Below are 21,761 nucleotides of genomic sequence, written 5' to 3'. Positions count from 1 at the left end.
CTACCAAAATATATGAAAGAGTCATTTGAGTCTATCGGACGGGACAGCGGTCAGCTTGGAAATCCGGGACTGTCCCGGTTGGCTAAATCGGGACCTGTGGGAGAGGTGCATTCTGCACATTCGTGTTTCAGGTAAGCACTAGTGCATGAATCCTGTCTCCTAAATTGTCAGCTCATGTATATTTTCATCATTACAAGATGAATGAACAAACATACATTCTGTTCACTTACATACAACGACAGTGGAAGTCCCACTTGAATGATTTTCGTTGAAGCGAATATGAAAACAACATTTGCATTGTCTGTTGCCATATTTGTTCCAGGCAATAATTTACTTTATTCCAATATGACAAATAATTCATATATTTTTGCATATATTCTTTTTAGTACTACAAGATATATGAACAAAGTTCAATATAGGAATAAAAGAATAACAACAAAATACCTTATAAAATTTATAAAGTTTGTAATTTTGTCTACAGGGGTGACGTATGTGGTAACCGCACTTCTGAGTAGTTGTCTTGGAAGTGGCGTCGCTTTCAAATCAGAAATATTCAAATGCGCCAAGTTAGGTTGTATTCCAAGTATATTCTGGTTTAAAACATAATCAATTTCATGTGCTTCGTGACATATTTTATCATCTTGCGGCTGTTTTTTATTGTAGTGAATGCAGGGATACAGTTCAACTCAAAGTGACTAACTATAACACGTAGACACTTAGACTATAGACACTTTTGTTCTTCAACTGCAGCAGTTAGGTTTCATTTAAAATATATTCTGGTTTATAATGAAATCAATTTCATCGGCTTCATGACATATAAGATAAGGTTTTATTTTGGGGTCTCATGTAGTTTCTTACCTAACATACTTCTAGTGGGCGTAACATGACAATTTTTTTACATATCAATCCTAACCCCCACCTGACCACACCATCCAAAAATTACGTCACTACGACGTCACAGTGACGTAATAGAGCGCTTCAAACTATGCGAACTGTCATCCAAGACGCGCAGACGAGAACCCGAAAGCGAACAGCCATTTCTCTCGTTTTCTCGTCGCAACAATCCCGATAGGAGAGAGGTCGCTGACGTCAGCCAGTTCTTTATCGTCGGCGCCGATGCTATTTCGGGCGATCGTACGAGTATTTGACAAGCTCTATGACGTGATTGTGACGTCGTAGTGACGTAATTTTTGGATGGCGTAGTCAGGTGAGGGTTAGGATTGGCATGTCAAAAAATTGTTATGCTACGCCTACTAGAAGTACGTTAGGTACGAAACTACACGAGACCCTTATTTTGATTCATTTGCAAAAAACAAAATAAACATATATACACCGAGGCGAAGAATCTGAAAAGTGAAGAAAACCTAATAAAATAAGTTTAAAACGTATTAAACGCGTTCACTTACTGAAGAAGAAAGAAAAAAAGCCACAAACAAATAAACATGAATATTGACGGTCATTACCCAGGCGTTTCACTTTGTAATCAGGTTGCGTGCAATTTTTTCAAAAACAAAACAGTGAACTAAATACCCGCTGTGCATGTGATGCGGCATGTAAACAAACATTCGAAAAATCCTAGAATGGGGTGCAAATGCATGTTTCCCGCTCCATGCTCAAAAATCAAAAATATATCTAGTAATATCTACTAAAACGTTGACACACAAATGTAAAAATCTATTGTAAGTTTTCAAATATCAGTTCGTGCAGTTTAACTTTTGTATATCCAGTCACATTTTTGAGCAGAGCATAATTTCGTCTAAACTTATCTTCACAATTTCTTCAAAAATCTTCCATTCTGCACCCACGTTGCACATTCCCAGTCCATCAGTCAAAAATCTATTATTTGTTTCTTGATGTCAATAATTCTGAGATATACTTCTCGAATACATATCTTCGGCTCAAGATAGCCATGTCCGCTCGTGACGGCGGTCGGTACTGAATGGAAATCATCTCACGTCTATTTTTCTTTGTAGTGAATACAGAGATATAGTGATTATTTACTCTTAAATAAGAAGTTCCTAAAGAAAAAGTAGGGTATTTTATCACAATAATACATGTACTCAGGTATGGTAATACTGTAATATGCTAAAAAGTTAACAAAGTATTTGGACCATATCAGCAACATCATGGATGATCCCATGGCAGCTGGAGATGCTACAAAAGTGAGTTGAAAACAAATCATTCCTAACTTACAGTATTACAATTTGTTGTTTTCTGTAGCAATATTGAATAGCATTTTTTTTATTTATTCCATACCTGTACACGATACACCATCCTCAGTGTTATTTCAACAAACTGTATCATCCCGAATTATTTGATACTACACAAAATTAGGCTTTTTGAATCATTATTTCAGGATTGAACCTTGTTATCTTTCTTACCTTTTTGCTGAGAGTAGGTAATATGAAAATCCTATCTATTTGGATAACATTTGATTCAAAGACACATTGAGCCTTACTGTTCATTCTATCTAATCTAATTCCATTATTTTGCTAAAGATCATGCAAGAGAGATTGATCGGAGCTGAAAAAGATACAAAGGAATTAGCTCAAATGTTGGTTGATCTTGGTATCAGTCCACCTAAAGAAAAACATGAGAGTGAATTGTGAGTTTACGGATTTAATTAACTATTTCAGTATTTTTTATCTTAATTTTTTTTAGAAAACTCTGCTTATTTTATATTCTTTATATTATATATTATATAGGCTATATTCTTTAACACACATTATTATACAAAACTTTTTTTTTTGTGATGTTTTGCTCTCTGCTCCTCAAGGAGGGCGATGGCCTAGTGGTTAAAACGTTAGGTTTAACTGTTTTTGTGCAGATTCCACACCTCGGGTTCAAATCTCATGCCATCCACCTCATTCAGGGTGTAATAAATTGTGTATGCTATGCTGAACTGGAAAGATCCCGGCCTTTCCAAATAAAAGTAACTTGTGTTATTAAATGTTGTGACATATCAGTGGCTGCTCGTATAGAACCTTTTTTATAAAGAATGGCATGAATAAAGCCTTGTATAAAAAAGCAGTTCAACTGTCCAACACAACATTATTAAACCCTGTAAAGTATGTGGAAGGCGCCATTGATATTTAATTTATATAGATGCTTTGAACTGCCAGTATGAGGTTTAAGAAATATTTTAACATAGTCACTTATAAAAGTAAAACTATATTTGAAATACATTTTGAAAACTAGCATGTTATAATAAGGATTCTGTAATGAAATAATTATGTGTAAAAGGACTGAAGGACTTCTCACCATTATAGGGTAGTTCATGTAAACACTGGTTGGTTACAACTTTCTCCACCATTGGGTCCATTAAAAACAAATTCCCTAGTAACCAATCCAATAGCCAACATTGGCTGGTATCCTGGTAACCAGATGAGAAGCCATGGTTCGCCATTTGGTTGTGCTGTCCCATCGGCTTTCCACTCACCGGGATAAATATGAAAATTCTATTCTAATTGTTTCATTATACTTGTGTGTCAGACAACGACTCTATGTCATGAATAGCTGGTGTTAGCTCAATCTAAGGTAATTCAATTGTATGTTTTTATTCCTGTTTTCCCTATATTTTCAGACCGACTCCCGATAATAATGATGGTGTAATGACAATTGAACGTCTTCTTTCTGATGCAAATGCATTGATATCTAACAACAAAGAACCTCAAAAAATTGTTTCATTTGGACCGACTGTTGAAGTTCCTCTCAGAAATAAAGAAAACAAACCTCCTGTGCAATCTATACTTAAAAAATCGACTGTAACACCTTTGAAACTTCCTATGGTACGTTTTCTTCAGATATCAGTGCTCATGAAACTTTCCAAGTAATATTTTAGTTGCGTATATGTTACTGTTAATAGGAAATTGTATCATGGTATGCTTATATAGTGAGAAATCTCGTGAATGTGACGATTTTCAAATTGGTGTCATTGAACATGCGTCAGCACTGTGTTACACACAATGTTACAATCGTATCTTTCCAAAATGTTTGATATTGCGACATCAACACATCTTAATTACCGTAAAGGGATTCTGTATACTTTATCCTCTTGAAAGGAACTTTGTATTTAATTATGAAGTAATTTGGAATGATTGAACGATCGATGAGTCTTGCATCACGCTATCACATTATGTATCTTTTCATCTGACCAAAGTCAAACACTGTTCTGATTGTCTCACGGCGTCGTAATCGGGTGAAACATTACAAATGAAATTTGTGAAAGTGTGATGCAAGACCTTCAAACCATCCAATGTAGACATTTGAACCTGGGTGATATATTCTTACACTCAGTTCATAGAGATACAATAACATAAAGGCAGAGAGAACTGACATGAGTTTATAAACTGTGTTTTAAGTAAATAATATCTAACCTTTACTCCATGAATTCCCTTCCATAGAGTGAAAAGGAAAAGTCAAATGGAAATGCAATGGCTGCACAATATCAACAATTAGTAGGGAGACTCTGCAAAACAGAAAGTGTAATTCAGTCGTTGAAGTTATCATTGTGTTCACTACAAACCAACAAAGAAGTTTCAGAACGAGAAAAGAACTCTGTCATTCAGAGGTGAAATTGATTTTTGACAATGACCTATTTTGAAAAATATGTGGAATACATTTTCAATGAGGATGCAAAATATTAATGCTTTTGATGGACTGTATTCGTAAAAGCATGTCCCATACATAGCATGGCATAAGCAGCTGTTTATTTATTTAAAAGGTGTTTGTTATAATTGCAACACAAATGTAGCTGTAAACAATGTCATATGAATTTGCAATTTGTAACATTTATTTGCTTTTAAAGTGCTGTTTGTTTGAAAAGTATAAAAAGGAGTTTCAAGTTGTTGTTGGTTGGTATCTTTGATACAGAACAAAAGATATCATATTTCATTTTATAATAACTATTCTTGCTCATTCAAAATTGTGTTCGAATGCCTGGATGATATCCGTTTTTTTTTACTTGATTTTTACATTCATGTATACTATTTTACTTCATATAAAAGGGATGTTTTTTTCACCAAGTGTGTACTATTTCATCATTTACCTTAATTGCCATGCGCAGGTTGAAGGAAGAAATCAATGAAAGAGAATCTGAAATATCTTTGAACAAAGAAAAATTGAGAGAAGCAAATAGAAATGCAACTGATGCGGATAGGAGATGGCAAGAAGCAGAACACGAAGTTAAAAATCTGCATCAACAAGTACAAGATCTATCAGAAAAACAGGTTATTTCATTTTCATTGCCCAAAATTACCTTACTGGTGTGAAAATTAAAAATTTGAAGATTTAAACAAAAATATTGCATATAAATATGAATCAATGGAAATGATTCTAGTTGTATTTATTTTTTTTTAAATATTCTTGTATTAAAGTTTTAGCCTATAATTGGATATAAAGGAAGCGAAATTGAAATGAAAAAATTTATAATATTTAAAAACCAATAACAAATATTGAGGAAGGGTTGCTTAACCAGAAGTATTTTTATTATGGTGAATTATCACGCTCAAATCGTGGCAAAATGTTGTCACTCATATATGAAAATTCATTCAGAATGTTGAGATCTTGTTGAAACCGTAATCGATAATTCACATAACAGAGATCGTGATTTTCATTTTATACAGCAAGGAAAAATTCTGATGTCAGATAATGAAATGAAAGTTTTCCGAGAAAAATCTGCAAAGCGAGTAGCAGAGGCAAAAGAAGAGTTGTTAAAAGAACGAAGTTTAAGAAAATCTCTTGAAGAATCTCATGCTTTGTTGTTAACAAGAGTCAACGATGTAGAAGAAAATGTTGAACATGAAAGACAACAGGTTGTGTGAATATAGGAATGTCCATTTCCAAATGCATCAATTTTCTGAATGTTAATCAAAAACAGCAACAGGTTAAGTGGATATTTGAGCTTTCACATCAACCTCCAACCTTTAAACTAATTTATTCCTTAATGGCATCGGAACGTTTCAAGCCTAGTTTGTAAATTTTGGTTGTGCTTTTTTGTTGATAGAGGATACCTGCAATAATACAGTACTGTTGCTTGTGGCTGTCACTTGTGAGTATGATATGTATAGTCTAAAATGCAAGGATAAAGTTCGGTATTTTTTTTTATTACCTAAATAAGTGCTATTTTTGAAAATACTTGTTCCTTGCGGTAATCCCCAAACTTCTGTTTTTCATTATTTAATTTTTGAGAAAGAGAGCTCAAAAGAGTGGCCTGGAGCTCTAATTTTACCTGAAAACACTATATATAAATATTGTAAGTCTTGCACCAAAAGCTTCGTTATTCACGTATTGTCGCTCACTCAGGTTTGGGCAATTGACATTTTAGACAAATTGAAAAAGTAAAACCTCTAGTTACTACATGTAGGTAAGTATGCTATGATATCTAGATTTTATATTACAAGGAAGAAAAGTTTCAAACTTTATGTTTAGGTTGCCAATTTGAGAGATGAATGTTTGAAACTCAGAAAAGAGAATGAAAGTTTTAAAGATAAAGGAGATGAATGGACAAAACGTGCAAAAGAAATGGATGTTGTTTTAAAAAACTTGAAAGAGGAATTGGATGCAAAAGAACGAGCTATTAAAGTGTAAGGAATTATCATTATTAATATATTTATATATTTTAAACTTATATCAGCTATTAATTTATCTACTTTGAATGTTGTGATTCGTTATGTGAACACCAACTAGCTTCAATATTGCCTGATTTCAAAGGAAAAGTAGGTGCAACAGTCGTGGTACTCTCGTAGCGTGTGTACCAGGTTAGGGTTAGGCCATAATTTTATTCCGATTTTCCTTATTTTAGTTATATTATGAGTTCGGGGACTGTCTGTGTTAGCCACCCCTTGCCCATAGTTTTCAGTTCATTTACACAACTTGATGTAAAGTAGGCGAGCAAAATTAGTTACCTCCATATTAATACACACACTTCTGGAGCACCACAGTTTGTATCTTACTGTTAGCTCATAGTTAAAAAGTAGGAAACATAGACATCGACATTTCGCTATTGTTTTTCCCGATTAAACAATAATGCTAATTTTTTTATAGGACGCTTTTCATGAGTTTGGCTCTGAACAAGGCCATATCCAAGCTCAAATTTACTAATTATATTCTGAAATCATGTTTGATAATTTCAATAAGCTAACCAAAGCAATTGTGAAATTAAAGGATTCAACTGTTTTTTATTTACTTTATGGTATTTTTTGAATACACGTTATCGGATATCTATTATCGATAGTTTTAATATATCCACAACTACATAATGCTATTCATTACAATAAACAGGCTGGTTAATGAACAGAATGCAAGAGATCAGGAATCAGATAAAATTTCAAATCATCAATATAATCTCAACAAACAATTGAAAGAATGTAACGTTGTTCTAGATGCACAGAAGGTTAGTTTTAATTTAATTAAACATACATTTATAGTAACTATGCTCCATATAACGCAAGTTTAGCTTGATTGGGGATGTGCCCATATATAAACTGACCAATGCTCTTTCTTTAGATGGCATCATGACCAAAGCTAAAACATATGTGGGCCAAGCTATCATGCAGTAGTGGTTAATCTCCTGTTGCTCAAATTTAAACACGACTGAATACTTTTAATGCTTGAATAATATCTCTATAAATCTTTTCAAATTATCCTTTTTCGGATAATGTGCTTCGTAACATTTGGAATATGGCATGTTTTATATGGCTGATTAGAAAAGTGTGTGCCTGCTACTGCTACTGCCCTTTCGTCTTAGTAAATCCTTGTAACCAACTGACTGGATTCGTAGTTGATTTTATGATTCATTAGATAATTAAGCAATCCAATTTAAAAAAACAACCTTACATACTGTTATTTCACGACATTTTAAACATGGTTGTTCATGTCTTAGCATCAAAATAAACTGTTTAGTTTGACTTTGGTTAGATGAATCATCACAGAATAAAGTTTGTAAATGTATCATGCGGTGCTTTAAATTTAAAATACTCAATGTAGCATATTTTAGTTGAAAATTCCACAATACATAATTTTTTACTGTACTTTCACTCAATATTTTATTACTTCATTCATATTTTTCAATTCTCAAACGATTTTCCTCTATTTAATACAGGCCGCATTTACCAAACTAGAAACACAGAATAAAAATCTTCAAGTTGAAATAGAAGACAAAAAGACTAAAATCAATTTACTAGAAGAAGAAATAAAGAGAAAAGATTTTGAACATGGAAATGATCTGCGAGCAAAAGAAGTTGAAAGTCAGAATAAATTGGAATCAATGGAGAAATATATGAAGAAGGTACCATCTATGACTGATTTTAGTCTATTGTTTGTCAAACAAAATTATCTCCTTATTTTTTGGGTTATTTCACTTTTGTTAGGCTATGAGTAGACTTTGGCGGTGTAGCGCATCATGCTAAGCGATGTGCTCGCCACCGCACCTCTGATTCTTATGCGTCTGTTGAATTCTGTGAGAGATAATTTTGTGCGAGAGGATTGTTGAGCTCCTCGCCGCAAGGTGGTTCATCTAACTGCTGGTCTGTTATCGCTTCCTCCACAATCAAGTCCATGCATCTGAAACAAATAATTGGCTAACTAATTCCATACCCTACATGGGCTGGTATCCATGGTGAGAGGCCGTGGTTCACTATATCATTTAGCCGTCTTTCCTCTTATCAGATTTACTTTCCCCGAGATAAATATGTAAACCCTTTCCTATTCTAATTTAAAAATTAAAATTAATGGCATACCTTATATAGTTGAAATTCACAGACAAGACATTGATACATAAAGCAAAAAAAGAATATTCAAATTCGTTATGTTACCTAGAATGCTAAAAATTCATATTTTAGAAAATTTTGTTAGGTTATTTTTTTGTAATGAAATTTAAACGAGAATATCAGTCAGAGACCGAAGACTTATCGATTGAAAGTTAGGGGATCCCCCAAAACAGCGCTCTCACTCCATAGTGACACCTTGTGTCCCATCACTAAAAAATGATAACTCGCTAATTATACGACATAATTCATCCAAAATCAATAGGCTTCTGGTACGACATATGATGAATGCACATGCAAAATCTGGAGCAGATTCAATCACGCTTTCGTGAGATATCGTGTGCATCTAACAGACAAACAGACAAATACCTATCAACATACTTACCGATTAAAATCGATAAGTAATAACTATCATAGATTACCAATTACCATGTTATTATATATCCATTACTGGTCATATTCTTGGCTGATAATAATACATTTTGACCCTGTCATAACAAAGACAAATTACCTAGTGTTTCCTTGTAATTTAATTCATTGCTTATTGATTAACAGGATGTTAAACTTGAAAAAACAAATGCAGAGAAATTAGAAGATCGAATCAGAATATTAGAAGATTGTGTTCAGCAACAAGAAAAAATTATTCAAGAAAGAGAATCTGATATTGAACAAAATACTGAAGATTTTAATAAGAGATTGGATGAGGAAAGACAGGTGAGAACTTGAATCAAAATGATTTCCTGCTATGTGAATTGATAGAACCTAAACTAATAGAGAATCAGAAATAAACTGTCTTCATCCTATTCAAAATTCTTCTAGGGTGTACTCATATATGGTAATCGGATGTCAGCACAAGTTCAAGGCTTTCTGAATCAATTTGTATGCAAGGTTTCAAATAGGGCATTGTGTTTGGAAGAAAATATTTGTTATATATGAGCGCTTTTACGTTTGGTGCCAGGTTTCCGTGCCGTGTCCCATGTCTTTTATATGGATACCAGTAAATTTATCCGACAAAACCCCGCAAAAAGTGATATAACCTTTTTCAGAAATTACGAACTGCAACAAAGGAAAGAGATGAAGCTTTAAGATCAAAAGAATCTACAAGTAAAGAATTATCAAAAGGAAATTTAGGTCTTAAGCAAGACAAGGATGTTCTTGAACAAAGACTTTGTGAACTGCAGGTAAGAATTTTTTTCTTGCTGTATGATTCATTTAAATTAAGATACAATAAGGTGAAACTCACTTAATAGAAAATATACTGATACAGAGCAAATCAACACAATTAATAAACTGTACATATATACGAACACCACAACCAGAAAAGGCTTATCGAGGTGTGGTTGCTCCAAACATGAAATAATATTGCCTATTGCCAAATTAGTCCCGGATTTTTCTGACCAATAATAATGTTGTCAGTTGTCACACAGGCTGACAATGATCAATCTCTTTTCATACAACTTTTATTTTCACGTCATAGTTTTAGCTTTATACTTTTTTATATAAGAGATTCTCATTTGAATGATAGTAATGTCTCAAGGCATTTTAATGCTATTTGGCCGTCTTTCTTCATTGGCAATGCCCGGTATTTTGATAGCCTGCTGTACAGATATTTTTTGTGACCTCTACTCTGCCTAAGTCTAAAGTTGCATACTGAATATATATCCACTTCTGAAATCTTGACTAATTTAGTATTTATTATTCACCATAGCTTGAATATGATGCTCTGGTGGAAGCAAAAAGAATGGTAGAAGAAGAAAATGGTAGATTGATGGAAAGATCATCTGCTGTTCAACAACAAGAATCATCTTACAAAAGAATGCAAGATGCATTGACTAGTAACAATGAAGCAAAAAGCAGATTAGCTTATGAAAAAGGGAAATTACAGGTGAATGCCTAGTTTTTGTGTAATTTAAATTAAAATTTGTTAAGTAGTGAGAAAATTTTTTTCTGAAGCCCACTGACTTTGATTGAGCTCGCTCCTGATTCTGAGATAACAAATTTTGATGGCTAAAAAATTGTCTTTGTCAGCCTTCTTCAGTTTCTTTGGAAAAATCTACCAACTACTCACTTTTGGAATTGTGTTCTAGTCCATGCAAATACCACACAAATACAATATACATGAAATTATATAAAGCAAAAATACCATTTAATCTTATGGAAGTGCAATTGGGTGCAAAGTACACTGTATTTTTGCTGATGAGGTATTTCGTACTTTTGGAATTGAATCTAGTATAAATGGCTAAACTATAGATGTACCAGTAAACACTTTTTCTTTCAATTCTGTACAATTTTGTTGTAAATACTCATATCATGCCTTCATCTCGCAGATTCAACGTAATAAATTGATCATCTCAAATTATAAAAAAGCTAACAAAATTTCTTTCACATTTACTCATGCTTTTTAAAATTCTTAAATTAATAAGAGACATTCCAGGATCATTGAGGAAATATAGAGCCCAACTGGTGTTGGCAAAACGATGTAATTTGCTGACATCCGATTTAATTTGCTGACATCTGAAAATTCATCAGCGAGTGCTATGGACAAAAGACTAGCAGTATATATGTATAGTAATGAAAATTATCAAAGGCAAGGCGTGATATATATAAAAGTATGATTATACGTTTTTACCATAACACGCCATGGTAACATTTTTCTGTATAAAAATTCGAAATTTTATCATTTTGCTAACAAACACATGTTATGTTCCCTATAAATAGTAAACATGAATACACCTGTTGACAATCATACGTTATTCCAGACTCGTGTTGAACAATTGGAAGAAGAATTACAATCACTAGCTTCTGTTCAATCTCAATTACTTCAAGTCAAAAGTACCAATCATACCTTGGAACAAAGATACCAAAGAGTTGCTTCTGAACTTGCTGCTGCTAAAATTGAAAGACAAAGAATGGAAGCCGAGGTTAAACAGGTAGGACAGTCAGTTTTTTGTAAGGATCGGAGGCATTGTGACCATTCATAAAAAAATTTTCATGCCTAAATCTATTCCGTGCAAATGTATGATTTTAAAAAATGTATGATTTTGAAAAATTTGATTCAGAATGGCCGATTTACCATATTAAGATACCACACAATGCCTGGATAAAAATTTTAGAAAATAAGTGATTTAAATCGAAAATATTGTTGTGATGTTATGGCATACACGAACTGGATGTTCGATAATTTCATCTCTTTTCCAATAGCTCACAAAATGAAAAATAAATTTTCTCTTTCACCAATTCATAATATGTTTGTAATATGGAGCATCAGTACTTGTTATGAACAATTTAAAATTGCGTTTTATATTCAGATGACTGTGGCAATGAAACGGAAAGAATCAGATTTTACATTAGCGATTGAGGCAAGAGATCAAGCAATGAGAGAAAAAGAAAGTGTTGAAAATCAAATGGAAACTGTCAAGGTGAATAAGCTTATGCTGAAGTAACAAACTTGGAAATACCTAAACAATTTGGTTAAAAAAAGTTTTTAAAATCGTTACCTGAAAACATCCTTTCAAGAATCTGGGTAATGAAGTTATATGATAATAGAATTAGCAAAAGTATTTTTGAAACTGAGATAAAAAATGATTGAGTTTCAGCCATGATTAAAATTAAAATTTAAAGGTTTTGTTCTGTACTTTTGGCTGTTGAATGGTTTTCATAGAATTACAAATTTGCTACAAAACTCCATATGCATTTATTTTACTAAGCTTTCTTGACAGTTCATTAGATTGGTGAGTAAAACTATGAGACTAGTCTCGTGAATATGAATTCATATGATCTAACATTGAAGAAATCCCAAATGAAATAGATCGAACCCGCAAAACTAAAACATAATCTCTTTTTGCCTGGCCATGGTTTTCATAAAAAATTCACATAAAATTTTAGAAAACCTCAAACATTTCCAGCACGACTGTTGTTAAACAGGACTTTTTAATTTTTTGAATTTAAAGTTACAATAATGTTCTTTATTCCCATTTTAATAAAGGAAAATGAAAGTAGCAAAGTACATCTACTGAAAAGAAGTTTAGCTGAATGTAAATCAGATAATGCAAAGATGGCAGGTACTCTAGAAAATATCATGATACGTCATAATGATCTTCAAGAAACACTCGATTCTCTGCAAACACAACTTGGAAGAAAGGATACTGAAGTTGATGCATTGCAAAGGGAGAGGTATAGATTTTTAATAACATATTGTTCAGAGCGGGATTTGTCAAACTGGGCTCCCTGTCCTCTTATTGGCCATGGAGACGTTCTCTATGGCCTGTGTACCAATTACGCTCTCCACAATATTCAAAAATAGGTTGACTGTGAATTTTTTAACGCCTCGACTGTAATGCCACAAGTATTTGGAAAGGAACCATGAATCACCAGGGTGTGATAAATGGGTAGGCAACCAGAAAGTCTCCAATCCTTTCAAATTAGATGCACTTTACATATTTCTTGTGGAAGAGCCTTGTAGGAGTGAAAGGAATACAAAGATGTATAAAATGTTCTTGTAGTTGGCGCTTGTTGGCGCCCTCTGATTACACTGTGTGAGTTTGTACTTGAGTGGGAGAATTGTGTGCGAAGAGAATTGCTGGACTTTTTGCCACCACTAGGTGAGTCACGTACATCAGCTAGTTACGATCCAAATGAGAGGTTGTGGTTGAGCATATGATAAATCACCTTTTCGACTTTTCTCTCATTTGGATAAATTTGAAAATTCTATCCTGCGATGTGTTCACTCTTAACAAGGATGTGTATGAGTAGCCAATCAAACATTCAGGTATTGCAATTGAAACCCGGATTTTCTAGGCTTGCCATGGCCCATTATTTGGCACATGTTCACTAAACGACGTAAGTCGTGCCACAACCTTTTTTGTATATGTTATCCCTAACCCCCACCTGGCTTCGTCATCCAAAGATTACGTCATTACGACCTCACAATCACGTCAAAGAGCTTGCCAAAGTATACCTACAATCGCCCAAAATGGCATCTTCGCCAATGATAACGAACTCACTAACGCCAGCGACATCTCTCATATCGGGATCCTTGCGAAGAAAAAATGAGAGAAAAAGATTGCTCGATTTTGGGTGATCGTCTGCACGTCTTGAATGACAGTTAGTATAGTTTGAAAGGCTGACATAACAAATGCAAAAAATGGTTGTGGCACGCCAACTAAAAGTACTTAATATGTCGTGTTGTGAACTTGGCTCCATTATTTAGCACCAGTGGAGCCATTACTTGGCTCCAGTGAAATCGTTGTGCTAATAACATGTTCTTCTACCATTTTTTTCAGACAAGCGCACATACAACAAATTCAAGCTATGCATGTTGAAATGGAGAAATTGAGAGCTCAATTACAAGAAACAAATGCAAATGAACAAGCAAGAATAACCCCTGTACTTGCAGCGTTAGAGAAAGCAAGACAAGATAATGATCAACTTGCTACCTCACTTGATGATGTTCTCAAAGCAAATTCACAAATGAAAGAGGAATTGCAAAGGTTACAGGTAACTCAAGGCAGTAGTGCATGTTTTTGGGAAATTTAAGAATAGATTGATTTTAGATTAAGATTGAAGCATAAAACTAATCAATTATTCATTATGCAACCCAAGTGTGAGATGATAAGGAAAGTATTGTTAGCTCTCAATATGTTTAAGATTAAGTCAAACTATCACACCTCACCAAGAATTTAATACTTTGGGTATACGATGCTGGTTCTTTCGAAAATAATGGCTTTCTATGTATCAGTGGATACTTGTACAGAGCTTTTTTCAGAGTCGAGGCATGAAAACCCTACGTCAGTCATATGCTCATACCAGGGTGTAATAAATTGGACATGGCACCAGTGCTTGTATATGATCAGATTGAGCCATGATCAGATTAAAGGTGTGAAAGCGCCATATAAAAAACTTAATAAGACATGCAGCAAAGTGTTTCTCATGCAATGCATCTCTGTCTACAAGCAAACATAATATATTTGGAAAATTTTTCCCCCATCTTGATATGTGTACTTTTCATGTCAATGCGAGTTTCAACTAGATATGTTCGAAGTTTTAAGTTGAAAGATCAAAAAAAGTTGTTATTTGAAGATGCTCCATTAAAAAAAAGCATGCAATTTGAGACCTTTGAAACTTATCTGGCGATTACAGTGAAGTAATCTATTTGTGTTGCATTTCGCCCTGCAATAAACAGTTGTGGGCAGTCAGAGGAAGTTTGAAAAAATAAAAAAATTCAAGTTTGACTGAAAATTAAAAAAAATTTGGCTTCTCACTTCAGGCTGATGGAAATTTCGACATCATCTTCTCCCAAAGAAATCAAATTTTGATGATGAAAACTTTGTGACATATGTAAGACTTATAAACCTTAATAAACAGTTAGGAACGCTTAGTCAACTTGATATTTTTTCACATTCTTTCGAAAATTTTGATTTCAATCATTACCGTGAAAAGTCAAAATTTCACAACAGCTATGTAGAAATTTTGCTCAGATGAGTTAGAAATTATGATTCCGACTCTGATAAAATCATGCCAAACTCGGTTTCGTGGCTTCCATATCCATATTTCCAACATTGCTTCCATATATTATTAGAATGAAGTAAACACAAATCAGCGAGAAATCAACTCAATGAAAAGAAGAGAAGATGCTTTATCAGTAGAGGCTGAAAACATGTCACAAACTTATGCAGAAAGAATGCAACATACTAAAGATCAGTTTGAAAAAGAAAGAGACGTTTTGAGAAAACAGCTTCAGTCACAAATTCATGAGGTACAGTTTTTTTTTGTACATATTTCGATTTTCGCTTTGTTAGCAATGTTCATAATTAAATTCACCTGCTACAAATTACAAGTATGATTTTTAAGCATTCATTTAAAAAAACACTTCTCAGACATTGATGTTCATTTTCTAATAAGCTCTTGGATCGCATTTGGTTGTGTGCTCCATCAGCAGTTTAAGTATGACAGTAGCTCCTGACTCTTACACAGTTTTTTAAAATTCAGACTTCATCTTTTGGGAATGCAAATTTTCTATTTTCTGATCCGACTATGATAAATTTAAAAAGTCAACTTGGATTCAGACAACCAGTTAGATTGTTTTATATAATGAGACATTTGTAAAGAGGATTATTTAATACTGACAGGTGAAGAAGGCACTCGAGGCATCACAGTCTCGATGTTCACAACTAGCAAAAGGAAATTCTGAATTGAGAGGAAGGTTTGCTGAAAAGGAAAGAGTGCTCGAAAAACTGAAAGAACGAGCAAAAAGTCAGAAATCCAACCTTGATCGTTTACAAAAAGAAAAACAACTGAATCTTCACACTAATGAAAAAATTAAGGTGCTTTATGAATTTCTAATAACGATTGATGTTCTCTGCACAACCTGATTCTTGCTTAATGATGGCAATTTCATGGCTATTATCCTTTTATAAACTTGGCAAAATAAAAGATCTAAGACTGTTTACGTCTGAAAAGACGTTGTAAAAGTGAATTCCTGAAATTTCCATGGATGGCAAAAAGTATGAAAAATAAGTATTGTATTCCTGAAATTGAAATTTTTGCTATATGAAGTTTTTCTATATTTGAATGCATTCAGATATTGATTACATGCTCATTATCAGGTCTGTGGATTCTGGAAAAATTCACATTCCATTCTAAACTCCGGGCCATTTAAAAAATTACTCCAACTTTGTTGTCCATTGTCCTTTGAAATTTGGATCTCCAACTGACTACCCAATATGTAAATTTTGAAATTTTGACTGCTAGCTTCACTTTGTTTTTGCTATTGTTTTTATGTCACAGGAAATCAATTCAGAACTTCGTGAACTAGATAAAGTGAAGAGTTTATACATGGAGAAAAATAGACAACAAGCAGCTACTATTAATACATTCAATGCGGAGGTGGGAAATTGAGCAACAGGGATTTTGTGGAACCGTTTTGGTTCATTATCAATTTACAATTCATTTCTGAACAGTTTTCTATGCAAATAACTCATTGACTGCTTTAATATCATACCCTTTGAATAAATTATGGATACTGCTAAATAATTTTAACTTTTATCATTATTTTCCGACTTTTCTGACTGATATTGTTGTAACGCTACACAGAGAGACCGCATACTACACATGCTTCGGCTCTCCTGAAGTGTGTGTACCAATATGGAGGGAACTAATTTAGTTCGCCTACTTTACATCAAGTTATGTGAAGGGACTATATCTATCGACAGGGGGTATATTCACTTAGCTAACACAGACAGTCCCTGAACTCGTAATTTAACTAAAATAAGGAAAATCTGAATAAAATTATGGCCTCACCCTAAACCTGGTACACACACTACGGGAGTACCCATGCTTCAGCGTTATGAATAAGCATCTCTATATTTTTCTTAATTATATGTAGTTGCTTATAAAATGCTACAGTTATTCTCAGATCCCAAGAAAACTACTCACAGATATAAGTAATCCATAACTTTTTTTTGGTATAAGTGAACACAACATTGAAGATTTTTAAAATATTTTTTGCATCAACAGGTCAGCTCATTGAAAACAGATATTCTTGCCTTGGGATCAGCTCAACAACATGCAAAAGATTTGAATGGAAGACTGGAAAAACAGTTAGAAAAAGAAAGAAATGAAAGAGTGACTTTGTTGTCAAGGACAAAAGTGAGTAAATTTAGTTATTTCAAACTTGGAAGTTGCTATTAGTGTTTGTTTGCTGAAAGTCTGTGTTAATTTGATACCTTGATATACATTAACCTAATCCTCCCGGTCTGACGCATGCGCGACGTTTTAGACGTTTTGCAATGCTGTGTGTATACCATGAGGTCTGGAATGTTTGTTATGGTCTTGCTTGACAGGAAATCTTATTCCCCACACAACGATATGAGAATGAACCTTATATGACATTTAGAAGTGATAAAATTTCGCTTACATATCACGCGTGTACTTCCCGCTGCGATATAAAAACGTCGCACAACAAGAAAATGATTCCATAAACCTTGGCGTTGCGCGCTAACCAATAACAAAAGCTAGTATGATAAGATCTTATTTTGAAGGTCATTTTATATGCTACATAACATAGGAGAGTGGACATCTCACAACGTCAGGAAGTTATAAAAATATCGAGTCGTTTGATCGCAGCTGCCTCACCGAAAAAAAGTTAGGCGTTTCATCTCGCAAATTCTCCTTGTCTGACGATTATAAGCTTTTATGATTCATAATAAATGTTTTATTATGACTCACAAAAGCTTTCAACGCGATAAAGCACAAACAAACAACCGATCGATCTATCAAGCTTAGCCTGGCCTGATTCGATGTGGTGACTTCTCAAACGGAAAATTTCCAAAACGCTTGAACGACGCGCGCTATGGAAAAGCGTTTAGTATCATATGAAAGTGAAAACCAATGTGCAGTCAACTGTATAGTCACATTTCAGCTTTACAATAGCTATAGACGTCCAACAGCTGATAGAATGAGAGAGTGTAAATATTTTTGTTATTTTTTGACGTTACGAGAGACCTCTTGAAAGAGGTGTTTTAGTTTACGGTCCTCCAGTGACATCTAGCGTATAGTACTCTAAAATACCTTTCCAATGGTATATAATTATTGTATATTGGGTAAATTTTGGGGGTCGTATGTAGGGCTGTCCAAGCGAACCAAATATTCGAAATCGAATCGAATCGCAAATTATTCGAATCGTTTTTCGGCTCATTTTCGAATCGCTTAAATTAGGTACCGGTACATAAAGGGGAAAACATTTTAACGTGATGTATTTCATCGGGCAAGCGACGGCGCTCCGAGCTCAGACCACTCTCGCTCCCCGCTTAATTGGTTTCCCGATATTTCTCTCACCTTCATTTTGTGATAAACATGTCATTACTAATGCCCACCCGGTGGCACGTGATTAGCCATTTCATGCATGGTCATCATAACAAGGTATAATCGGTCATGACGTTTTTGAGAGAGAACAAGGAGAAAATTTAGAAAACGATAGTTCTATAAATAAAATCGATTTGAAGCTGTTGAGTTAGTTATCATGGGAACATGGTACAGGCAACTCAAAGCTGAAACAGGTGTTTTGGGATCCTTATGATGGCAATACCTTCTTTGAATGGAATTTGTAATTTCTTATGATGGCATTACTGTATTATCCATCTATATACAAAGTCAAATAATTGCACTCTTGCATTTTGATGGCTGTTGTACACTAACAATATTATAGTCCTCAAATAATATTGTCACCAAACTAGCTTGGAATTTTTAAATGCAATTTTGAACTTGAGCAACAGTTTTATCTATATTGATGGTTGTTATTATTTGGCTGAAATTTACACAAAAAAACATAAAGACTAGTGAATAGGCTTAAAAAAGGCATCTAAGGCTTTACATGTCCTATTAAAACTGAATCCATCAAAATTGAGATTGCAATTTTTGAATAGTGCAATTTTTACTCTTAACACTCAACAGTTTTCGAGACCCAAATTTTGGAGTTCTCCACTTTTTTTGACCAGTTCATACAAGCGTGTGATCTCCTTTCATAAATCTGAAAACATTGTATTGCAAAATACCAGCAGTAAGTAAGATGTAATTGCACATACGTTACCACAACATCGAAGGGCAGGTGTTTATTGTATAATAGAGACAGATTTAAAATTGCGCAATAATATTCGATTATTCGGTTCGATTCGAATCAAAAAATTATTCGATTTTGGACAGCCCTAGTCGTATGACATTAATAAAAATGGGTATTCAAAATTGGGCTCGATTGGGCGTCTGAAACAGGTTAAACATTATTCAGTGCTTCCGAAATATGTGCACCAAGATGGCGCACAACCTGAACCATAACCTGGTGGGCTGGTACACATACTAGGTTTAGATTGTCCGCCATCTTGGTGCACATACTTCTGGAGGTCCCATTATTCTACACCAACTAATGTGGAACTGATAAGCAACCCAAGAGCTTATCGAGCATGGTCCAGAAGCTGTGGGTGAAGATATAGATATGATTCACTTGTTAATTATCCATCATTCTATATATTGCTTTCAACTGGGCTAAAACTATTTTGATTTTAGCGCATTGTTAACCAATCTTGCTCGCTTCCATTGTCGCCACCATACCCACCAATTTTTTTAATTTTCATCACATTTTATTTTAAATATCACAGAGCTGCAAAAAGTAGATAATTTACCAAATGATAATCTGCTGATATAAATCCTTCTTATTTGTACTCGTGTTTATGACTTATTTCAACTGCTTAGCTAAAGCTATTTTTTCATTTGTGTGTAGGAATTACAGTCGCAATTAGACAAAACAAGAAAAGAGAAGCAAGAAGCTGATGAAAAGTTAAAAAAAGTTCAGCTTGAGACTATTCATGTCCAGGAAAATTTGAATGTAAGTTTATTATATGTAGTTGAACACTACCAGATAAAAGATATCACAGATATTTTAAATATTATGAATTTGAAAATTCTAATCGGATATTCATACACAACCAAAATTTCAGTTCATTTATGCTTTTTCAGACTCAAACCTACCTATTATCGTAAATTGCTATATTATGTAGTACTGAGAAAAATGAAGATTCATTTGGAATATTGTGATATATAACATAGTGAAGATATAAAACGATCATCTTTTTATATTAAAATATTCTTGTTTCTTCATATTTGTTTAACAATTCTCTTCTAGAGTTTATGATAATAATAATTTTTTGCAGGAAGCTCAGACATGGTTCACACACAAGTTTGAGACGTTGCAGGCTGAGTTAAATAGAAGTAAAGGAGTGAAACGAGGGGCAGAAAGTGAAAGCAAGGTACAAAATGGTGTTTTTCCCAATGCTCCAAAATTGTATTGATTGCTTTTTCTGTAATTTAAACTTAAAAATCAAATACTTCAAATCTCCATCTTTTTGTGGTGCCGTGTTTTTCAAGTTATTTTTATGCATTTATTTGGTGCATATACCCCTGTCATTACCCAAATTACTATAATAGGCTCGTCTAGCTCGTTCGTAATTAACAACATTGTACCTGAATAGTAATTTTACACCTCCATGGAAATTATTGTCACTGAAAAGTAACAAAATAGCCACTGGAAGGTTCGAGCATTCTCACTCAATTTCAACTATTTTGTTCAAAAAATTTCAATTCTCAGTACATGTTGAAAAATTTGGTATGTGCCACGTTGTTTATGTACAAATCACAAAACTAATTTTTTAAAAATTTGATTTGTTTCACTGAAACTGTATTCAGTTTCCAAGGTAGTTGGTGGGATTCATCATTATTCGAAAACATGTTACCTATAGCATAATATCAAACAGATTTAATCAAGTATATAATATTCAACATAACGTTGAATCACTTTAACGAATTTTTTCTTATAAGCCAATTTCAGGAATTTTGTCTAATGACTGTATTTAAGAAACTTGATATAGCACCCTGCCTCTGTGATGTACTTTTTCTGTGTTTATTTATTTATTTTTATGGGCGATGGGTTGTCCACCAGATAATGTTTGTGGCGCTGCTTATCTGACAATGTTTATTTTTTATAAAGGGACGTCATAATGATGACAAAGAGAATCATAGATGATAAGAAGTGGAAAAAGAGTCGTCTTATATTACTTTGATGTTTGTGTGCCATTGGTCAGATTGTGGAATTATTTTTTTGTAGATTTTCTATATATATAGATGATGAAATCAATATATTTTTAATGGATTGGATGAAGTTTTTGTCATTTAACTGTGTGAGAACAGAGTGTTAAGAGTAACTATTGCAAAATATAGTAAGACGAACTTGTTCTGTGATGTTAGTCAGATGAGCAGATGATCGAAATCTTGCACTTTGTCAGATCAATGTACTCGATCTTGAATGAATTATATATAAACAGCCAAATTTGTAGTTTTTGTTGATCAGATGCTGAAATAAAGCTTTGTGCAAACAGATATGTGCACTTGTATACTGGCCCACTGTGCAAAAGTGACAACAGTGGGAGTGGAACAGTGGAAAAAAGTGGGATG

At 33.7% G+C, this 21,761-nt stretch overlaps 1 protein-coding gene across 1 annotated transcript; it reads left to right on the top strand.

Moving 5' to 3' along the window:
* The first annotated feature begins 1,290 nt into the window (after positions 1-1,290).
* LOC120328732 (coiled-coil domain-containing protein 150-like) lies at positions 1,291-21,620 on the top strand. Its single transcript, XM_039395262.2, has 23 exons — positions 1,291-2,162; positions 2,499-2,605; positions 3,584-3,788; positions 4,404-4,570; positions 5,066-5,228; positions 5,625-5,813; positions 6,430-6,584; positions 7,282-7,393; positions 8,102-8,287; positions 9,321-9,479; positions 9,812-9,946; positions 10,474-10,650; positions 11,525-11,695; positions 12,074-12,184; positions 12,751-12,938; positions 14,048-14,261; positions 15,343-15,519; positions 15,893-16,087; positions 16,551-16,649; positions 17,280-17,411; positions 20,035-20,139; positions 20,465-20,560; positions 21,298-21,620. The coding sequence occupies exons 1-23, from the start codon at positions 2,127-2,129 to the stop codon at positions 21,331-21,333; spliced, it is 3,315 nt and encodes a 1,104-aa protein (XP_039251196.2). The 5' UTR covers positions 1,291-2,126; the 3' UTR covers positions 21,334-21,620.
* The last annotated feature ends 141 nt before the right edge of the window (positions 21,621-21,761 follow it).

Source organism: Styela clava, chromosome 7 (genome assembly GCF_964204865.1).
Source record: "Styela clava chromosome 7, kaStyClav1.hap1.2, whole genome shotgun sequence".
Taxonomy (NCBI): Eukaryota; Metazoa; Chordata; class Ascidiacea; order Stolidobranchia; family Styelidae; genus Styela; species Styela clava.
The sequence above is the reverse complement of the archived record's forward strand: the minus strand, read 5'-3'. Positions and strand labels throughout refer to the sequence as shown.